This window comes from Ranitomeya variabilis, chromosome 2, assembly GCF_051348905.1.
Source record: "Ranitomeya variabilis isolate aRanVar5 chromosome 2, aRanVar5.hap1, whole genome shotgun sequence".
Classification (NCBI taxonomy): Eukaryota; Metazoa; Chordata; class Amphibia; order Anura; family Dendrobatidae; genus Ranitomeya; species Ranitomeya variabilis.
Genome location: NC_135233.1, coordinates 1048244696 through 1048265706, shown reverse-complemented (window position 1 = coordinate 1048265706; position 21011 = coordinate 1048244696). Strand labels below are relative to the sequence as shown.

General features: G+C 45.1%; 1 protein-coding gene across 2 annotated transcripts in view; it reads left to right on the top strand.

Annotated features, from left to right (window-relative positions):
- The window catches only part of NBAS (NBAS subunit of NRZ tethering complex), a 670356-nt gene that overhangs the window by 136025 nt on the left and 513320 nt on the right, over positions 1–21011 (top strand). For both annotated transcript variants that reach the window (XM_077291450.1, XM_077291451.1), the window contains exons 13-14: positions 7306–7369; positions 9623–9816. In XM_077291450.1, coding sequence (XP_077147565.1) covers positions 7306–7369; positions 9623–9816 — 258 coding nt within the window. The remainder of the gene's footprint in view (positions 1–7305; positions 7370–9622; positions 9817–21011) is intronic.

Here is a 21011-nt window from a genome sequence, read left to right as displayed (position 1 = left end):
TGCACAAATCTTGCTGCACACAACTTGCTACACTAACCTGTCACATGCAACTCAACACACAAAATGTTGCTACACGCATGTCGCCACACAAAACTCATCTCACAAAAGTCGCTACATGCATGTCGCCACACGCAACTCAACACACACAACTTGACACATAAAACTCGCCCTAAAACACACACAAGTCTGGTATTGTCCTTCAAAAATAAAAATCTGATTAATAAGCAAACTACAAGAGCAACAAATGTACCATATAGGAAATACGGCAGCTGTCAGTCACATGACCTGTCTATTATGTGTATGTGTGAGCTAATATATACTGCCAGGGGGGAGGGCTTCCTGTTGGCTGGGGATTTATCAGGCTGCCAATAGCAACCAATCACAGCTCAGCTTCTATTTTGCTACAGTTAATTAACCTGAGCTCTGATTGGTTAATATAGGCAACAAAGACATTCTCAGTATAACAAAGCTAATATATGTTGTGAAATGCTTCTATTTGCTTAGTTTTTGCCTGTTAATAATTACATTTCTATCTATTTGTTTTGTGGTTTTTGTGTGCAGAATAAATTTTTGTTAACACATTCTATTTTGCTAACAGCAGTCATTAACCCGGGCGAAGCCGGGTAGTACAGCTAGTAGGGAAATAAATACGGAATTAAATAGGGAATTCCCTGATACGGGCATCCTGATATCCACTCCTGTCGCCGGGTGTCTAATATCTAGAACTATTGACACCTACTACCAGCACCTCTATACCAGCCGTACTTCTATCAAGCCACCCCTGGTAAGGAGCAGAGGTTACTTCTATTTTCAACACCTATACTGGCTCTGGTTTTTGGCATTTGCAGTGGCGGCAGTTCATTTGGGTTATTATTATTATTATTACTACTATTTGCTACTACGACTTTTTGCGATTATCATTATTGATATTTATCATTATTGATCCTTGTGTTTTAAATTGATTGGTTTTATATTGATAGTTTTGAGTAATACACATAGTGTGTTTTAGCGCGGTATCTTAGTTTTAAATCATTACAAATCTTGCCACCTACTTCTTTGCATCATTTGTGGAGAAATTACTGTAGATCTTTCTCTATCTTTTTAAATATTTATTTCTGAACGTGGCCCATTAATTCAGCAGCAGGGGATTGTTGTGCGGATGGCAGCAGATCAGTAAATACTCGGCAGCACAATCCAACAGCATAATTAGGAAGAAGACTAACAATACTATTTGAAAACGAAATAAAAGTAAGTTTTCTGAAGTGGTGTCTAGTCGGCTGCGTTCTCTGTGGATCCTGCAGAAGACAGAATTGGCGTTAATGATGAGCCTTTTATGTGTAATTGTGAATTCTGTTCTATATTCTGACATTTCTAGTTCTATTCATGTGGAACGGAGCACAATGCCGTATTGACATGTAAGATATAGAATTTCTATCTTTTCACTAAGGTTTGGGCTCAGAACATGAACTGTTGAGTTGTTATCCGTGCTCCAATAATTCCATGATGGCCTTAGAGGGTTTTTCATTTGAACCTTTCACTTGTACGATGAACATGAACCATTGGACACAGTAGTCTGGAGGCCAGAAGAATTGACCTGCACCAAGCCAGGTAGTCAGGACTGCAAAATTGTGAAAGGGCTCAATCATAAGAGGCAGGTTATTATCCAGTCTTTCGATAGGTCTCTTGGCAGTACATCACGCCAAATCAAGAGGAGTCGGAGACGTTGTCAATTGGGCTACCGTCTGGTGGTCATGGGTTATCGGAATTTATCGATGTTACCACTCGACCATTGATTCCCTCAGAAGAAATCATAAAGTGACCTATTGTGTTAATCAGGTTTTTATATGAAATGCATGGTAAATTTATATCCTTTTTCTGCATTTATTCCTTAAAAATATCAGAAATGTTACAAAAACTGCAAAAAATTTGCAGTTTTCGAACTTTGAATGATTATCCCTTTAATCCAGATAGTCACACCACACCAAAACCTTAATAAATAACATTTCCGTCATGTCGGCTTTACATCAGAACCATTTGTGAAATTTTATTTTATTTTATTAGAATTTTAGGAGGTTTAACAATGTAGCAGTAACTTTTCATTTTTTCAAGGAAATTTACAAAATTTATTTTCATAGGGACCTATTCAGGTTTGATGTGACTTTAGAGGTCCTATGTATTGTAAACCCCCAAAAGTGACACCACTTTAAAAACCGCACCCCACGACATATGAAAAACTGCTGTCAGGTAGTTTATTAACCCTTCAGGTGCTTTTCAGGCATTAGTGCAAAGTGACATGACTGGATTGAAGAAGTTTATTTTTGCCACCTACATTTTTATAACTTCTGAACAGCTCAGTGTAGCCGGCAGACTATAAGGCCATTATTTCACCATGAATTGCCGTGGAAAACGTCAGGACCACACAGTCAAGATCTCAGGGTGCCCATGGGGTTAAAGAGGGAGCCCACACACTCTGTTAACCATCAAGATGCTGTAGTCATTATTGATAGCAGCATTTAAGGGGTTAAACAACTAGAGTATGTACGAACACGGATCATGGCTGATGCGGCAAGTTGTCAGCTATAGTGGACAGCCGAGAGCTGCTGGGTTGTCACCAGTGAAGGGATCCTAGTCCCTTATATCCCAGGTCAGTAAAAAGACGTATTAGCGGTCACTAAGAGGTTAAAAAAAACCCCTGTAATGTTCTGATGACACATTCCGTGTAGGAGTCCAGGGGAGATCATAATCTGCTCTTGAATGTGGATTTCAGGTGACTCTCACTAATTCTTCCATTTATTGGTAATTACTTTGCTACTTTGTTGTCCCGCGCACTTTCCATCATAGAGGTGCGATAAGACAGCAGCAGAGTCATATTTAAAATGGAGATAAATGAACGTGCTCCTCATCGTTTTCATTTAGGATCAAATCATGCGTGGCCACGAGGCTGCCGAGATCTCGGCAAAGCAGTTTAACGAAAAAATTCTTGTCTCCGCCGTAACGGTTTGTTTTCCGTTTGTACAATTTGTCAAACTCTTTATAATTAAAACCTTCTATATATTTTCACATAAAAAAGTCTTCTCGCAGAGGGCGCACCGTCCTGGCAGTACGATGAGCAGGGAATGATTAAAAAGGTGATAGAAGCTTGGAAGAAAGCATAAGGGGTGTCCTGCACCTCGCTCCCGGGCTCGACCCTGTCCTGTTGGCCTATGGAAAGCGGTTTGCTTCTTTTCTCTACCTGCTCTCCCTTATAGCAAGAGTCGCTATGCCTAATTACATTAGTCTGTCTGATGAGGTTGGTAGTATTTTTAGTGTTTTTCGTTTGAATGAGCTCTCCTTAATATCCCTGTAAAACAAAAAGCAAAAACGTAACTATGCCATCAATGGTTTCCTACACTTTGGGGAAGCTTTGGGAGTGATGCGGGGGAGACCAAATAAGCAAACATATAAAAAACGTCCTGATATATACATCATTCCACCCACCATTGTTGTAGCGCTAGCTCCAAAGTATTAAAGGGGATGGTCTCTGAAGCCATGTTATCACCTCTCACAAAGCAGTGTGGGGTGTCTGACTGCTGGGACTGGTACTAATCTGCCAAACTGGGAACTTATATCCTAGATACAATGAAGTGGCAGTACGCATGTATGTCCTCCACTGTATTCATTCCCTCTGGGGCTACAGAGTGACTTTTTCCAGCAACCATCTAGAGAATGAATGGAGCAGGCGATTTGGGCATCCGACCTACTGATCCCCTTTGTAACATGGATTAGCGTTTCCAGTTCTGCCAACGGTACGAGCCCCTATGTTGGGAACTGTGGAGACACGCGGGTCAGTGGCTCTCATCTGCTGGCCTGGCTGTTTTTTGAAAGACTGCATGGACTGGGGCTCATCCCACTGAACGCCCGTACTCCTTCCCCGTGGGCAGAACACAACTCGGACAACACAGAGTGAGGGTACCACACTCTGGTAATACTTTATTGGATCACCGTTATCAGCACATAGTACATTCCCAGCAAGGACACAAGATGGTGGAGTCTCACCCTTCCTCTGGCTCAACCGGGATAAGAACCTCTGCGACTTCAAGGTATCCAGGGTCAGCTACCCTAGCCAGCAGCACCCCGCTTTTGGTGGTAACACACTGAAAGAAGGTAGTGGAAAGCTTGGGGACCTGACTGAGCTCAGCGAAGAATGTGGCCAGGTGACTGAATTGTCCAAACCTGGGATCTCCAAACGAATTTGTATGCTCAGTGTTGGAGAGTTGAGCAGTGCTGTAATCCACCAGCTGGAAACATGTTCCGTAGGCTTATGTCCTGTAAAATCACATTGGTGACAGGAGCAGGCCCCTTTTATATCCCACAGCTTCCATTTCAGAGCTTTGTGCCCACACAGGATTGGGGGAAGGGTGTGATGATCATGACTGTTCATCATTGTTCTCTATTTGAATTAGACTGCTTAATTGTCCTCCAAATGATGCAGACTAGTACACCTCAGAGAGCTGATCCAATCCGTAATTAGCAGGCATTCTACCAATTAGCATGGAAAAAATTGAAACTTTACTTAAATTGGATGGACGTGCTGGAAACTCCCTTCCCTCTTCCTCACCAGCAGGTACGGCACCCACCAGCTATATTCATTTGCAACGGCTTATTATACATGTCTCAGCGTGTCAAGCTCCAACTTTCCCCCTCCCCCCCCCTCTCTCCCACAGACGTTACATCTGGCATAATTAAGAATAATTCACTCCCATACAAGTGGCCAGATTGATGCCCAGTCATCACAGGACCCCCACTGATGAGCAAGTTGTCACTGATGAGCAAGTTGTCAGCTATCTTAATATATACTTACCTTGTAATGTCTTCACATCCTGTTCCGTCCAGATGTGTCCGGATCCCAGAATTCCAAGCGGTGGAAGTTCAACGACCGCCATATTGGGACACCCAAGTGATGAGTGTCTCAATATGGAAACTGCTGGTGGTACCAGCCTCTTGCGCGGTACCACCAGCGGAACACCGTCGCACCACACACACAATGTATATGCCGTAAGCAACAAACAAACACACTGTATATACCGTATGCACCACACACTGTATATACCGTACGCACCACACACTGTATATACCATATGCACCACACACACACTGTATACGCCGTACGCACCACACACACTGTATATACCGTATGCACCACACACACTGTATACGCCGTACGCACCACACACACTATATACCGTATGCACCACACACACACACTATATACCGTACGCACCACACACTGTATATACCGTACGCACCGCACACTGTATACACCGTACGCACCACACACACTGTATATACCGTATGCACCACACACTGTATACGCCGTACGCACCACACACACACTATATACCGTATGCACCACGCACACACTGTATACGCCGTACACACCACACACTGTATACGCCGTACACAACACACAAACACTGTATATACCGTACGCACCGCACCACACACACTGTATACGCCGTACGCACCGCGCACACACGCATACACACACACACACACACACACACACACACACACACACTGTATACACCGTACGTAGCCTCTTCCGCAGTACCACCAGCAGAACACCGTAGCGAACACGCTGCCGGGATCATCCGAATGATTCCCTGACAGCCGCCATCTTTGTACAGGAGGAGCGAAAGCGCAGTTTTAATGTGACCGCCGCAGTGCAGTGAATCATACGGCTGATCCTGGTGGCAGATGTGCGACGTGTCTACAGGCAGAGGAAGCCGGTGACATTTAGGCTATGTGCACACGTTTAGGATTTCTTGCAAAAATTTCCTGAGCAAAACAGGACATTTTCTGCAAGAAATCCGCATGCTTTTTTACCGCGTTTTTGGTGCGTTTTTTTTGCAGATTGTTCCGGAGGTTCCCAATGCAATAATATAGTGGGAAATCCGCCAAAAATCCGCAAAATTAATGAACATGCTGCGTTCTTTACCGAGATTCATTTTTTTTTTCGCGGAAAAAAACGCATCATGTGCACAAAAATTGCGGAATGCATTCTAAATGATGGGATGCATAATGTGTGCGTTTTTTTGCGTTTTTATAGCGAAAAAACACGAAAAAAACCGCGAAAAATCTGCAAGGTGTGCACACAGCCTAAAAGAGTTTTCCCACGAATGAAAGTTCATTTTAAAAATTCTGTCTGACCGTGTGCGAGAGCACATAGGGTACACAGGTCAAAGAAGCGATGACATGAGGAGAAGAAAGCAGATGGGGGAGAGAGAAAGCACACAGGGGTGAGAAAGACAGAGCACATGGGGGAGACAGCTCAAACGGGACAGCACATGAGGGGAAAACACAGCACAGGAAGGAGAGAGACAGCAGACAAGGGGGGATAGCACATGGGGTAGACATGTCAATGAACAGAGCACAGACGGGAGAAGTCAGCACATGGGGAAAGAGTGGATAGGTGGGTGAGCACATGGGGGGAGAGATTCTCAGCCTGCCCCCATCGTGACATTACCGCCCTCCCGATGTGATAGCATCGGGCCTCCATCTAGTTCTATGGTTAAATGATAACTGGTTTTCACAGGAAAGCTCCTTTTTTAGCGTTAAATCTGAAATTTTAAGGATTAAAATTAAATTTTTTGATTTTGCTTTATTAAAGAAATTCTCCATAAAGAGTGAAAGATCAATGCACGCTTGGTCTGCCAACCCTTCTGACGCTTGGATGAGTGAAGGTGGTCATACACATTGAATTAAGTTTGACCAAACTCTCTCCAATCTTGGCAGGGCTGGCCAACTGCCCAAAGAATATGGAGGTGGTGTTGCCCTATTACAAGCTACAGAATGATCGGACATGTGGAATTCTTCCTGCTTCACCCTGCAGGTCTAATAATAAGAGATGAGGGCAGGTACAAGTCTTGCTGGGCTCCCATACGGTAGGCACAGACTACAGACGTGGTCGCGGGACCATACTTTTGCAATCCATTCACCCATCTCTCGTCTTAGGCAAAGCACAAGTTCAAACCAGTGCAAATTGTTATTTTTTTTCTTCTTAATTTTGGCAGCTCATCTGAGCGTGTGACTTTGTAGTATGTGATGGTGGCCGGTTTATAATGTCTTTTTCCTGTCTGCACTTGACTTGTTTTCCAATGGGCAGGCAATCTCCGGTATTCTCGCCTGTGATGGTCCCGATCACATCTGTTCTGGGCTGAGTCTCGGTCATTGATGCGGCTCTATGCTTCTGCGTCCTACATTCTTATACTCGCCACCGTCTGTCTCTTTTCATTTAGCTCCTTTTTTTCTCTCTCTCCATTTAAGCCGGAGTATGGTGAGATCAATCCTGATTGGAGAAGCTCAGTGGAGAAGAGGAAAAAGATGAAAGGTAAATTAGAATTTAAGTACTTTGGCTCCTTGTAGAATTGAGTTCTTAAAGCAGCATTGACCCCAGAGGAAATTGGATTCTTAGAAGGATGTGATCATTTTGTGATGTTTTATTATGGCTTTTCCCCCACATACCTAAAGGATATACATGACCATTTTTTTTAACTGTAATCCTCCCTATAGTGTCCTATCTTTTCTCACACTAGTTATCTGCCTTTGAATGCGTTCACATGCCGTAAATTTGTTGCAGAATTTTCTGCAGCTTTGCCATTCATCTGAAAAGGACTTGTAGAAATCCACGTACATGCGGCAGAAATGAATGTAAGGAATGGATTGGTCACGTGCAGAAATTCATGCTAGAAATCTGCCTATTGTCTACCTCCTGAATATGTATAGGTAGAGCCACGAGTGACGGCAAACTCCTGAGGCTTAGTTACACCTTGGCATAGAGTAAAGGTAAAGGTGGCCATACACATTAGATGGCTGTTTGTCGAGAAATCGTTCGTCCAACAGCCATCGCGGCCAATTCTCCCATACACAGGAATGGTCCTTCATCCGAGCTCTCCTTGGTTCTCTATGAGAAAGCTACCGATTGATAAATCGGCCGGCAACTTATCTCCGTAGAACAAAGGATCAAAAGTCAGCAATCTGAAATGCGTGATCAACATCTCCACCAACTATCAGTCAGCTGCTGCCCCCGTACACGATAGACCATTGTCCGGACCCGTCATATTGGTGAGTTCGGTCTACATAAGTCTAATGTGTATGGGGGCTTTAGAGTTAATGAGTTGATTCACTCAACCTGGTCCATCAGCCACGTCCGTAATCTGCGCCTGTAGGCCAAGAACCATGAGAACTGCCGATACTCCCTTTTTGGTTTCATTAGAAGAGCTCTTCGATGTCGTTGGGGAAGTGGACAAAACCCAGATGATAAAATACACACTCATCCCATGGTAATTAATCATGTATTCCACATGTTGTACTGACTGGTTTTGCTTGCAAAGGATTTATTCTGCCTTTTCTCTCTCTTTATAGCAATTTTATTGTTTTTTAACATATTTGTGAATAAAGAGTGTTTATTTTATAATGTGGATTTTGTCCACTTCACCTTGATTGGTTACATGTCATTTTTTGGTAGTGTCCCTTATATATTCGCCCTAGACAGGTTTTCTTTGCTCTTCTTATGACTAGCCGGCCAGGCCAGCTAATCAAAAGCAGAACCGCGGATGACCTCAAGTAAGGGGCATTTCTCATTGGCTACAGATTCATTGACTTGACTGATGGTCCAGGTAGGTTTGGCTAATATTGGGAGTGTTTGGAACACCTGGATCTGGTATGTTGGATTTTAACATACCCAGCGAGATAATCTGCCTCCAAAAAGTACATTTTCTTGGCTCCATTCAGTACTCAGAATGAACGGAGAGAGCTAGTTCATGGGTGACCTCCTCTGCTGTTACTGCATCCGGTCACCAGGCAGAACAATGGTCAGAAGGCCAAGTTTCTGGAGATGGTACTGGCCCAAAGGTGGTACCCGCATCTAGCCATAGGGCAGGGTGGGGATGGATCTGATCTTAGTGGAGCGGAGGTGAAGCATGGAGATAGACAAGTACAGCGCTCAGCTACCTCTGGCAGTCCCATAGGCAATGAATGGAGCAGAAAGCCATATTCTCCCCGTCCTACAGAGCTGATGAACCTGGCAACTATTATTAACTTCTTCCCTATTCTGGAAAAACTCTTTCAAGTGTAATGCGATCTGTCATAAAAACCGTTATAGGCCCAATTGTAGGCGGATCTAGTGTCAGCTACCAGGTAAAATATATTAACAGGTCACCTCCGCGGCGTTATAAGCCGGACTTTAATCCTTTTCTTATAGTTTGGGTTCTCATTATTTCTCCAAGGTGCTGAGTTTTCCTCATTTAGAATCACTAATAAAAGGCATTTGAGGGAAAAGGTCAGAAAGAAAAGTTCTGTGTTAAAACTTTAATGTTCAGCCTTCCCTTCTGTGTTCACTCGTACAGATAAAATTCTGAATTTGTAGCTTATGAAATTATGAAATCTCTGAAGAGCTAAAGCCATGTAGAAACTCAAGAATTGGCATCCGACAGGCGGCACATACCAGATGACACACGCCCTAAGCTGATCACACGTCGCCCGTTGCTTTTTTTTCTGGCATGATGTAGTGTTGTTTGCGTTGTCCTGGGCTTTGTCTCTTACTGTGTCTTCTCACCCATTGATGTCCACTGTCCGCGTCTAGATAAGGAGTCCTATTATCCCCTGATTGATGTGAATTGGTGGGCAGACAATGCTGTGATTTTGGCTCGATGCTCAGGCTCTTTGACCGTGTCCTCTGTGAAAACGCTAAAGAACTTGCTTGGGAAATCCTGCGAATGGTTTGAACCCTCCCCCCAGGTGACGGCCGCTCATGACGGAGGCTTCCTCAGCTTGGAGGTAACTTCTAAAATATTTTTTCGTAATTATTTTGTGGAAGTATTGTTGTTTTATTTAAATGATAATATTATTTATTATCCACACATATATGGTTAGTGGATTAAAAGCGTATTCCGCTTAGAAGAAGTTATGACATATCTAGGTGGGTAGGATTAGACTGGATGGCCAGTGCGCTTCATCCCTGCTATTTTGGGTGTGCTAGAGCGGGGAACTTCAACTTTCTCCAAAGTCCTAAAGAGGATTCGAGTGGTAGTCAGACATCTACATCTCCGCCCCATTCTAACGGGGGGAAGAAGTGCACCTTTGTGGCGATCGGTGAGGGTCCCAGCGGCTGTCCATAGTGTGCAACATGCAGTAGACACAGAGACAACCGGTTGTTCATTGTCCTGCCAACTTCTTCTGGAGCATGCACTTACAATAAGCAGAATGGCCTCTGTATCTGCTGATAAAACAAGGCCGGTCCCCATTTGCTTCTCCTCCTCCACCTACTTTAGACTGACCGGTCCCTCCCCATGTGTTTGTATAGGGAGAGATCTGTCGCTCTAGGGGATCGAGCAAGGGGGGCGCACAGTTTACAAAGTACCACATTTTTCATACTATAAGACGCACCGGACCATAAGACGCACCCCAAATTTTCAGAAGGAAAATAGGGGGAAAAAAAATGGTGTAAAATGGGGGTCCGTCTTACAGTCTGAATTCATCTTACCGGGGGGGGGGGGGAGGAGGATTGGCACAGGTGGAGGAGTGGTCACAGAGGTTGCTCGATGGTCCAGGCTGGTGTGGTGGCGTCCGTAAATCCCAGGCTGGTGCGGCGGTGGTGCTCTGGGGTTCCGCCGGTATTTTGCGACAGGTTCAGCGGTGGTGCGGCGGGGCTCCGCCGACATTTTGCGACAGGTGCTGTGGTGGTGGTCTGTGGGGCGTTGATGATCATGATTCAGATCTCTATGCCGAGATCTCAATCCGAGCATGCGCCACTTCCAGCGGCCATTTTTCCGGAGGCCACCGCATCGCAGCAATGGATCTGCGGGGGCCTCCGGTATTTCAGAAAATGCTGGCGGAGCCCCTCCCCCCGCCACAGAGTACGACCGCCACACCTCAGAGCACGACCGCTGCATCACATAGACATTGACATTTCAAAGGTAAAAGATCAATGCAGACAGGGCAAGGTGTCATCCATATTTGGCCTTTTTCAAGCCAGAGATACAATGATAAAAATGCAGCTTTATGGATATATATCTGGCTTGGAAAAGGCGAAGTATGGAGGAAATGTTGTCCTGTCTAACTTGCTTTTTTACCTTTTGAAATGTGCTTTTAAAGATGGAATAAATGTTTAATTTTTTTCATACAAGTTATATCTGGTGCCTCGGACCCTTTTTACATTTTAGCTGTTTTATGGGCTAGGTGGTAGGTCACTCCAAGTAAGCACAGAAATCACTACTGGTGCATGAGAATTGCTCACTGCAAATATAATCTGTATACATCACGAAATTGATCACCTAGCCCTGATGAGGCTGATGTACTTACTTTGCAAATCCATCCCACTATAACTCTTATTCTTTTTGAAAACACAGCATTTTGTGAGTCCAGCTACACGCTAACAGATTTTATGAGTATAAGTGTATTCAGGCTGCAAATTATATCTCCAGCCACCTTGTGCGACTGCTGCGCTCTCTTCACTATCCTCCTATCATGCTGATACCCTGCACATGCTCAGTAGAAGCTGCAGTCTCCATAGAGCTACCGTAAGAACGAGCCGTCATTGGATATGTAATTACAGCCTCCAATCTCAAAGTCTGGGCTGCCAATCACAGTGCTGGGGTCGGTGCCAAATTCGTTAAGAGGCGCAAGCCATTACATATTCTCTGCACATCTTCTGAGTGGCGTGCACCTCTATTCACCACTCAAAAACCAACAAGCCCTCAGACACATATGTAAATGGAAAAATAAAGTTAGAACTTAGATGTTGGAGAGGAAAAAACAAAAAGCTCAAAATCAAAATGTCCCCACAATGGGGAGGTGTTAAATGGATCAGCAGTGTGCCCCTCCATACGGGGGACTTGGGGATCCCCAGTCGTCTTCGTGTCCCCGCAGTCAGATCCCCATAGAGCCGACACTGTTCATCTCTCCTGTAATAGATTGGGACAGTTTTTATTATGGGGAAACCCTTTTAAGCTTCTCATTACTGGATATCCGTGTCATGGAAATCGATATGTATTAAAAATGAGCTTTTCTGAGCTGTGCAGTTGGGTAATAGCCGGAGTCACATCAGAAATGCATGGTGTAACAACGAGCAGAAGAGGAGATTACACAGGAGAGTGGGGAGTCGGGACTATTCTGCCGATCCTGCAGAGAATATACCTGCGAATTGCACTCTAACCACACAGCGCCGCCGCCTGAGGAAATTGACAGTAAATTGTTATAGCAGTCAGTCATTCTAATAACTTATTAACACGTTTAGTCTTCCATGCGAGAATTACACATATTAGAATTTTTCTGCCTGGATTTAGAGGAATCTTTCATTTAAGCGGTTTAATACACAATTGTACTCTGAGGATCATGCCCCAACAACCTATGGAGCCTCCACCACAGATGTGCGCATTGCTCTACTATATACCATGGGAAAAAGTATTGAACACGCTTTCTGAAATGTATTTAATACTATGTACAAAAGCCTTTCTTGGTGAGGGAAGCTTCAAGATGCCTTCTGTATGGAGAAACTAGTCACAGGCATTGCTTAGGTGTGATTTTGGCCCATTCTTCCAAACAAACACTCTTCACATCCTGAAGGTCCTATGGGCTCCTTCTTTTAACTCTGAGCTTTTGTTCCTTCCATAAATCTACTATTGGATTCAGGCCCGGTGATCGGCTCGGCCATTCTAGCAACTTTATTTTCTTTCTCTGAAACCAGTCTTTCCTTAGAAGCGTGTTGGGCAAAAAAGGCGCAAAATAACTGCCCATGAATTGAGGAAAATCAAGCGTGAAGACTGGGCCAAGAAATATCTTAAAACTGACTTTTCAAAGGTTTTATGGACTGATGAAATGAGTGACTCTTAATGGGACAGATGGATGGGCCAGAGGCTGGATCAATAAAGGGCAGAGAGCTCCACTCCGACTCAGACACCAGCAAGGTGGAGGTGGGGTACTGGTATGGGCTGGTATCATCAAAGATGAACTTGTGGGACATTTTCGGGTTGAGGATGGAGTGAAGCTCAACTCCCAGACCTACTGCCAGTTTCTGGAAGACAACTTCTTCAAGCAGTGGTACAGGAAGAAGTCGGTATCGTTCAAGAAAAACATGATTTATACGGGCTCCAATGACAGCACCACGAGAGAGGGGATCCTCCCTTCAGGAACAGCAAACCTACAGATACAAAAAGGGTAGCACCTCTCCCATGCATCAGTTGGTTTCCTGTTCCTGTAGGGACAGGATCCTACAGATGAATCCTAAGGATCCCAGGCCGGCCGAATCAGGTAGCGGGAAGGGGGGGGGTCTCCTACCTCGGCTGGTGCGGGAGTTCCTGGAGACGCTACGGTGGTCCTGGCTGGGCTGCACGTCAGTGGCGTTTTTCAGCAGGGAGCAGAGTCTGGAGGATTCCTGTCTCCACCAGCGCCAGCGCTGGTAAGTATTCCCCATCCCCTTCAGGTCTGTGCGGTATGCGGTGCAGCAGGGTTGCGGGGTACCGGCGTCAGGAGGTGGGTGCCATATGGAGTGCTGCTGGCCGTCTCTGGCATCCTGCGCCTCTCTGTGTGAGCTGGAGCGTTTCTGGGCCGCGGTGACGTCGGGGGCGGAGCCTGCAAGCGCTTCCCGGTCGATGGGTTGCTGCGCATGCGCCGTCAATCCAAAATGGCGGCGCCCACCGGATCCTGAACGCCGGATTCAACGCAGGCCCTCTGACCTCCCTGCTGCATCTTGGATTGCGTGGACCAATGGGGACAGCGCGAGGCAGTCTGCTGACCAGAATCAAGGGGGATTTTTAAGCAGGTGTCAGATTCAGAACCCTGCTTTGGCCTCATTTCATCATGGAGAGTGATGGTGATCGTCAGCCTCAGCTGCTGGATGAAGTGCGACAGAAGCCCAAGGAAAAGGAGCATGTCAGGAGTGACCAGTCCAGTCGTATAAGCTCATCCAGGCAGGGATCGAGAGCATCGACTGGGAAAGAACCCCCTCGCATTCCGGTACCTTTTTTCGGTGGGCACTGGTAAGTGATCTACGTGATTGTTCACTCAGTGACGCAGGCCCCTTATACTTTGTCATTTTAGGGGAAGAAAAGTACGGGCAAGAGGAAACATAAGGAATGCGCCCTCTGTGGAGTCCCCTTACCAGATTCTTGTCCCAAAAAATTATGCACCCCCTGTATACAGCAGACGGTGAGGTCTATAGGAGTGGTGGGGGTGGAGTGACATTAGGTCAGATAGAAGATATCACCTTTATTGTCCTCCCCCAGATAGCGGAAGAATCTATGAGTGCGGCTAACTTAAAGAAAATGATCCGTGTGGAAGTAAGGGAATCCCTGAGGTCCCTATCCCAGGCGGGAGGTTCAAAGTATAAGGCCCCCTTGAACTCTGATTCTTCGGAGGAAGAAAGAGAAGAGGGTTCCTATGGCTCTGTTCCCTCTTCCTCTTTATCAGAAGAAGACTCTAGCCGATTCTGTCTGCCTCTGGACCGGGTAGACAAACTAGTTAAATCGGTCAGAGGTACAATGGGCATAGAAGAGCCTAAAGCGCAACCTTCCAGACAAGAGATGATGTTCAGCGGATTAGATCAAAGAAAACGTAGGTCTTTTCCATTGAACGAAAAGATTCAGGATTTAATTATCTGGGAGTGGAAGAAACCTGAAAAGGAAGGCTCTTTACCACCAGCATTGAAGCGCAGATACCCCTTTGATGATCCAGCTTTTGATACCTGGGACAAGGCCACTAAATTAGATGCTGCAGTGGCTAAAGCATCAAAAAAAGCCTCACTACCATTTGAGGACATGGGGACCCTTAAGGATCCTCTTGATAGGAAGGCAGATGCTTTCCTTAAGGGTACCTGGGAAATGGCGGCCGGATCTTTGAGACTGGCAGTAGCTGCAACTTGTACGGCTAGATCCTTAATGGTCTGGCTAGATCAGTTGGAGTCCCAGCTTAAAGAGGGCGCTTCCAGAGATATAATTCTGAATGCTCTACCAGTAATTCAAGAGACCGCTGTCTTCCTGTCGGACGCTTCAGTTGATTCGGTTAAAATGGCGGCCAGAGCAGCGGGACTCTCCAACGCGGCTCGTAGAGCCTTATGGTTGAAGTGCTGGTCAGGAGACATTCAATCAAGATCGAAACTCTGCGCTATCCCATGCAAAGGGGAATATCTCTTCAGCCCAACTTTGGATGAGTTGCTGGAAAAAGCAGGGGATGACAAGAAAAAATTCCCTAATTTATCATCAGCATCCTACCGTCGTCCTTTCAACAGAAGGAGATTTGGTCGGGGAAGGAAGCGCGTATCCTCACCCTCTAGAGACAATTTTAGATGGGAGGATAGACGCAGAAGAGGAACAGGCTATATGTTCTGCCGTTCCTCAAGAACGTAAGAAACCGGACCAATCCCTGTGGGAGGGAGATTGTCAGTTTTTTCTTCAGCATGGTCAGAAATCACTAATAGTGATTGGGTGCGAGGCATAATATCTGATGGACTGAGGCTTGAGTTTAGTCACCTGCCTCGAGAAGTTTAAATTAACTCCCTTGCGTTCTTCCCCCCTTGAACAGACAGCTTTGGAAGCGGAGGTCATAAGCTTATGCCTTAAAAAAGTTCTGATTGAAGTTCCGGAATCAGAGAGAGGAAGAGGGTTCTACTCTCCTCTATTTCTGATTCAAAAACCAGACAGATCGTTTAGAACTATTATAAACCTTTAAGTCCCTTAATGAGTTTCTGGTTAATAAAACCTTTAAGATGGAATCAATCAGTTCAACAATAAAGATGCTGTTCAAACACTGTTTCATGGTAGTTGTAGATTTAAAAGATGCATACTATCATGTACCATGAAGACTTCCAAAGATTCTTAAGGGTAGCGGTTCTTATGGGAGGAATAGTTCGCCATTTTCAGTTCAGAGCTCTTCCCTTCGGTCTTTCAGCAGCGCCTAGGGTATTTACAAAAATAGTTGCTGAGGTCATGGCGCACTTACGAGAATCTAATATTCTCGTTATTCCTTATCTAGATGATTTCCTTATAGTGGGGAATTCAGCAGACCATTGCCTTTCACAAGTAAAAACGGCCACGACCAGACTAGAACACCTAGGCTGGATTATAAATTATGAGAAATCCCTATTACAGCCCCTAAAAATTCAGAGATTCCTAGGGCTGCTATTAGATTCGGAGGCCCAGCAATGTCGTCTTCCACCGGATAAGTTATTGCATATTCAACAATAGGTGTCAATTGCGATTGATAAACCCTCCATGACCCTTAGACAAGCTATGTCGCTGTTAGGATCCCTGACTTCATGTATTCCCGCTGTCCGTTGGGCTCAATTTCACACCAGACCTTTACAGTCTGAGGTACTGGTTAATGATAGGGCCTTACAAGGGTCCTTGCAGGGTCAGGTGATATTAAGTCCAGTAACCCGTACATCTCTTAGTTGGTGGCTAAATGAGGACAATTTATCGGCAGGAGTTCCCTGGGTGACACATGTGACTCATGTAATAACCACAGACGCTAGCCTCACTGGGTGGGGGGCACACATGGGAGACATTGTAGTTCAGGGTCTATGGGACTCCCAAACACCAGTTTCTTCCAATCAGAGAGAGTTAATGGCAATTGAACTTTCAGTTAAGAAGCTCCTCGTATATCTACAGGGTCACCATGTTAAGATCCTCTCGGACAACCATGTGGCGGTGGCCTACGTAAATCACCAAGGTGGAACACATTCCGAATCTCTGATGAAAGTGGCGGATCGCCTACTCCAGACAGCAGAAAGGCATTTTCTATCTTTAACTGCGCTGCATATCAGAGGGAAGGAAAACGTAAAGGCAGACTTTCTAAGCCGAAATACCTTAAGATAAGGGGAATAGTCTCTGAACAGAGACATCTTCAATCACATTGTCCGCAAGTGGGGTCATCCAGAGGTGGACCTCTTTGCCACCAAGGACAACAGAAAAACAAGAAAATTCTGTTCTCTAAATCCCAGGGAGAATCCTCTGGCAGTGGACGCCTTCCTGATAGAATGGGATTTTCGGTTGGCTTACGCATTGGCCCTGTTGCCCCTCGTGGTCAGAAAGATCAGGGAGGATCGGGCAAGAGTCATACTGATTGCCCCATTCTGGCCCAGAAGGGCCTGGTTCGCTTGGTTCAGGACCATGTCGGTAGACGACCCCTGGGTGCTTCCAGACATTCCAGACTTACTCTACCAGGGTCCGATCAGCCATCCACAAGTGAAGGGGCTCCATTTAACGGCAGGTAGTTTGAGAGGTCATTGCTAAAAGACAGAGGTTTCTCCCCAAATTTAATAGATACCCTTCTGAAGAGTAGAAAACAAATAACAACAAAGATCTACTCTAGAACCTGGAAAAAGTTCCTGGCCTCTTCAGATTTTAATATTGATGAAGGAATACCCATAAATCAGATCTTAGAATTTCTGCAGAAGGGTTTGGAGCTAAATCTATCCACTAGTACGCTAAAAGTACAAGTCTCAGCCCTAGGGGCCCTGTTTTCTTGTAACATTGCTAATAACTATTGGGTCTCAAGGTTTATTAAGGCATCTAGTAGAGCTAGACCCATACACAAGAATAGGTCGGTACCTTGGGATCTCAACCTAGTCCTTTCAGCCTTGACTAAGGAACCTTTTGAGCCCTTACATTCAGCCTCAATTAAGATGTTATCCCTTAAGACAGCTTTTTTAGTAGCAATAACATCTGCTCGTAGGGTAGGAGACATCCAGGCGCTTTCCAGACTTTCCCCTTATACAGAGTTTTTACAGGATAGAGTAGTCCTGAAGCCGGACCCGGCTTATTTGCCAAAAGTAGCATCACATTTTCACAGATCACAGGAGATAGTTCTACCATAATTTCTCCCTAATCCTTCTAACTCTAAGGAAGAGATACTCCATACATTTGATGTTAGAAGATGCCTGTTAGGCTAGGTTCCCATTGCGTTAATGGGATAGCGCTAACGGACAGCGTTGCACGGCGAAATTAACGCCGTGCACCGCGTCCGTTAGCGCTCCCATTGCCGGCAATGTTAGAGCGCATTGCTAGCGCGTGTCATTTTCGGCACGCGCTAGCGATGTGCCGGTCTTTTGTAGCGCGCCTCGGACGCTGCTTGCAGCGTCCGCGGCGCGCCAGAGGTCCGTTCCCCGCTCTCGCAGATCGGGGATCTGCGAGAGCGGGGACGTTAACGCGACCCCTGAACGCGGCCCCGAAAAAGACATTGCATTAGCGCAATCCACTAGCGCTCGCGCTAAACGGATTGCACTAACGCAATCTGAACCTAGCCTTAGAATATATCTCAGTCACTGATGCTTGAAAGAGAGATAATGCGTTATTTTTGTCCTTCCAAGGTCCTAGGAAAGGGCTTAGAGTATCGAAATACACACTAGCAAAGTGGATTAGGGAGGCTATCTCTCTGGCTTATACTACAGGTGGGGGTCCAGCTCTGCAGAATCTGAGGGCGCATTCCACCCGGGCCATGGCTTCATCCTGGGCGGAAAGATTTGGAGTGTCAATCGACCAGATATGTAAGGCAGCCACGTGGTCGTCCCCTTCCACCTTTTTTTAAGCACTATCGGTTGGACTTGGGGTTCTCCTCTGATCTCACCTTCGGGTTAAGGGTGCTACAAGCTATAGTCCCTCCCTAAGGTAGCTTACATCTCTGTAAATCTCTTGTGGTGCTGTTATGGGAGTCCGAATAAAGCATTAAGCTACTTACCGGTAGCGGCGTTTTTTGGAGGACCATGACAGCACCCTTAGTTCCCTCCCTTTTTACTTGGGGGTTGCACTTCCTAAAATGTATATATGTATGTTGAGATATATAGATCTCACGTGTGGTATCTAGTTACAATGCAATAGGATATTTTTGTATATAAACTGTATATAATGTATATTTGTGTGCCACTAACCGCGGTAGTCTTCTCAGGCTCTGAAATACAACTGATGCATGGGAGAGGTGCCGCCCTTTTTGTATCTGTAGGTTTCCTGTTCCTGAAGGGATGATCCCCTCTCTCGTGGTGCTGTCATAGGCCTCCGAAAAACGCCGCTACCGGTAAGTAGCTTAATGCTTTTCATGCAGAACAATGCTCGATCACATGCCTCCAACTACTCCACAACGTGGCTGGCCAGTAAAGGTCTCAAAGAAGAAAAAATAATGACATGGCCCCCTTGTTCACCTGATCTGAACCCTATAGGGAACCTGTGGTCCCTCATAAAATGTGAGATCTACAAGGAGGGAAAACAGTCCACCTCTCGGAACAGTGTCTGGAGGCTGTGGTGGCTGCTGCACGCAATGTTCATCGTAAACAGATCAAGCAACTGACAGAATCTCTCGATGGAGGCTGTTGTGTCATCATAAAGAAAGGTGGCTATATTGGTCACTAATTTTTTGGGTTTTTGTTTTTGCATGTCAAAAATGTTTATTTCTAAATTTTGTGTAGTGATATTGGTTTACCTGGTGAAAATAAACAAGTGAGATGGGAATATAATTGGTTTTTATTAAGTTTCCTAATAATTCTGCACAGTAATAGTTACCTGCACAAACAGATATCCTCCTAAGATAGCCAAATCTAAAAGACCCCACTCCAAGTTGCAAAAATATTAAGCTTTGATATTTGAGTCTTTTGGGTTGATTGAGAACATAGTTGTTGATCAATAATAAAAAATAATCCTCTAAAATACAACTTGCCTAATAATTTTGCACACAGTGTATAATTGGCCTCCAGCAATAGCATAGCTAAAACACAACACAATCAAAGTCCAGGCGTTAAAAAGCCATGCACTGAACAAAATCGAAAGCCGTCATGCTGTCATGTTCTACTCGGTGCACTCAATCATAGGCCTCTGACGGACCACAGTGGTTGGTCTGTCATTAGGTGCACAGTGTGAGCCAAGTCATCCTTTACATATGCTGTGTGCGTGTTATTTTGTCTTTGTCTTCAGGACGCCATTGATTTTAATACTCCCTATAAGCCCCATGCTGTTGTCCAACAGTAATATTGTGTCCATTCTATGGGAGACTTGCATTTTCTTGGCTTGTATGGTGTTTCTATTATTGATTTATAGGAACAATTACAAAAGCTTATCATGGTTTTTGCATTTTCTTACAGTTACCAGATTGTCTGAGTCAAGAGTCCTCTGTTACAACCACATTCATTTTTTTTTTAGCAAAAAGAGTCCTGTATTTAGTTTCTAATACTCTCCAAACACTTTGGTGTTTGTTTTTTACATGTGTACATTTAGAATAAATGTTAGTCCAGAGAAAATAAAATGTATATATTTTTAATATCAGTCAATCGAAATGTACCATGGCATGAATAAAGTAGATTTCTGAGGACCTCAGAAGAGAGTTGTTGAGGTTCATCAGGCTGGCAAAACTTAGAAAACTATCTGTAAAGAGTTTGGATTCGGTCAACAGCCCGATGGCAGGAAGCGTAGTTAAATACCGCTGTCAGTTTGACAGCGGCATTTAACTAGTTAATAGGTGCGGACGGATCGCGATTCTGCCCGCACCTATTGCGGGCACATGTCAGCTGTACAAAACAGCTGACATGTCCCGGCTTTGACGCGGGGCGGGGTTTCTGCCACCGGATGTACTATTCCGTCCGATGGCAGAAAGGGGTTAACAGTAGATTACGGAGAAATTTATGAGAAGAAAGCGGTAGAGATTAGCTCACCAGGACCAAGTGCCTATGTGTAGACCTCATCTCTGCTAGAAAACTTGAATCCCTACAATATAGGAGACTTTTTCCGGAGCCACAACCTTTTTAAAATATTTCATGACGTTTGAATGAAGGTGAATTTACAAACCTGTTGGACCTGCCCTATCTAAGTGTGGTGTGCCAGTCCAGTGATCAGGTCTCGGCCCTTATTCGAGGCCTTCACGTCACGGTCCTGTGTGTGGCTGTGAGACAACTAGCTGAAGCTGGACAATCTCACCTCTGAATTACAATTGTGAAATCTATGAAGACGTCTGTGTCCCAGGAGCTCAGCCATGTTCTTCCTTCTCCTCATCACTGTCCT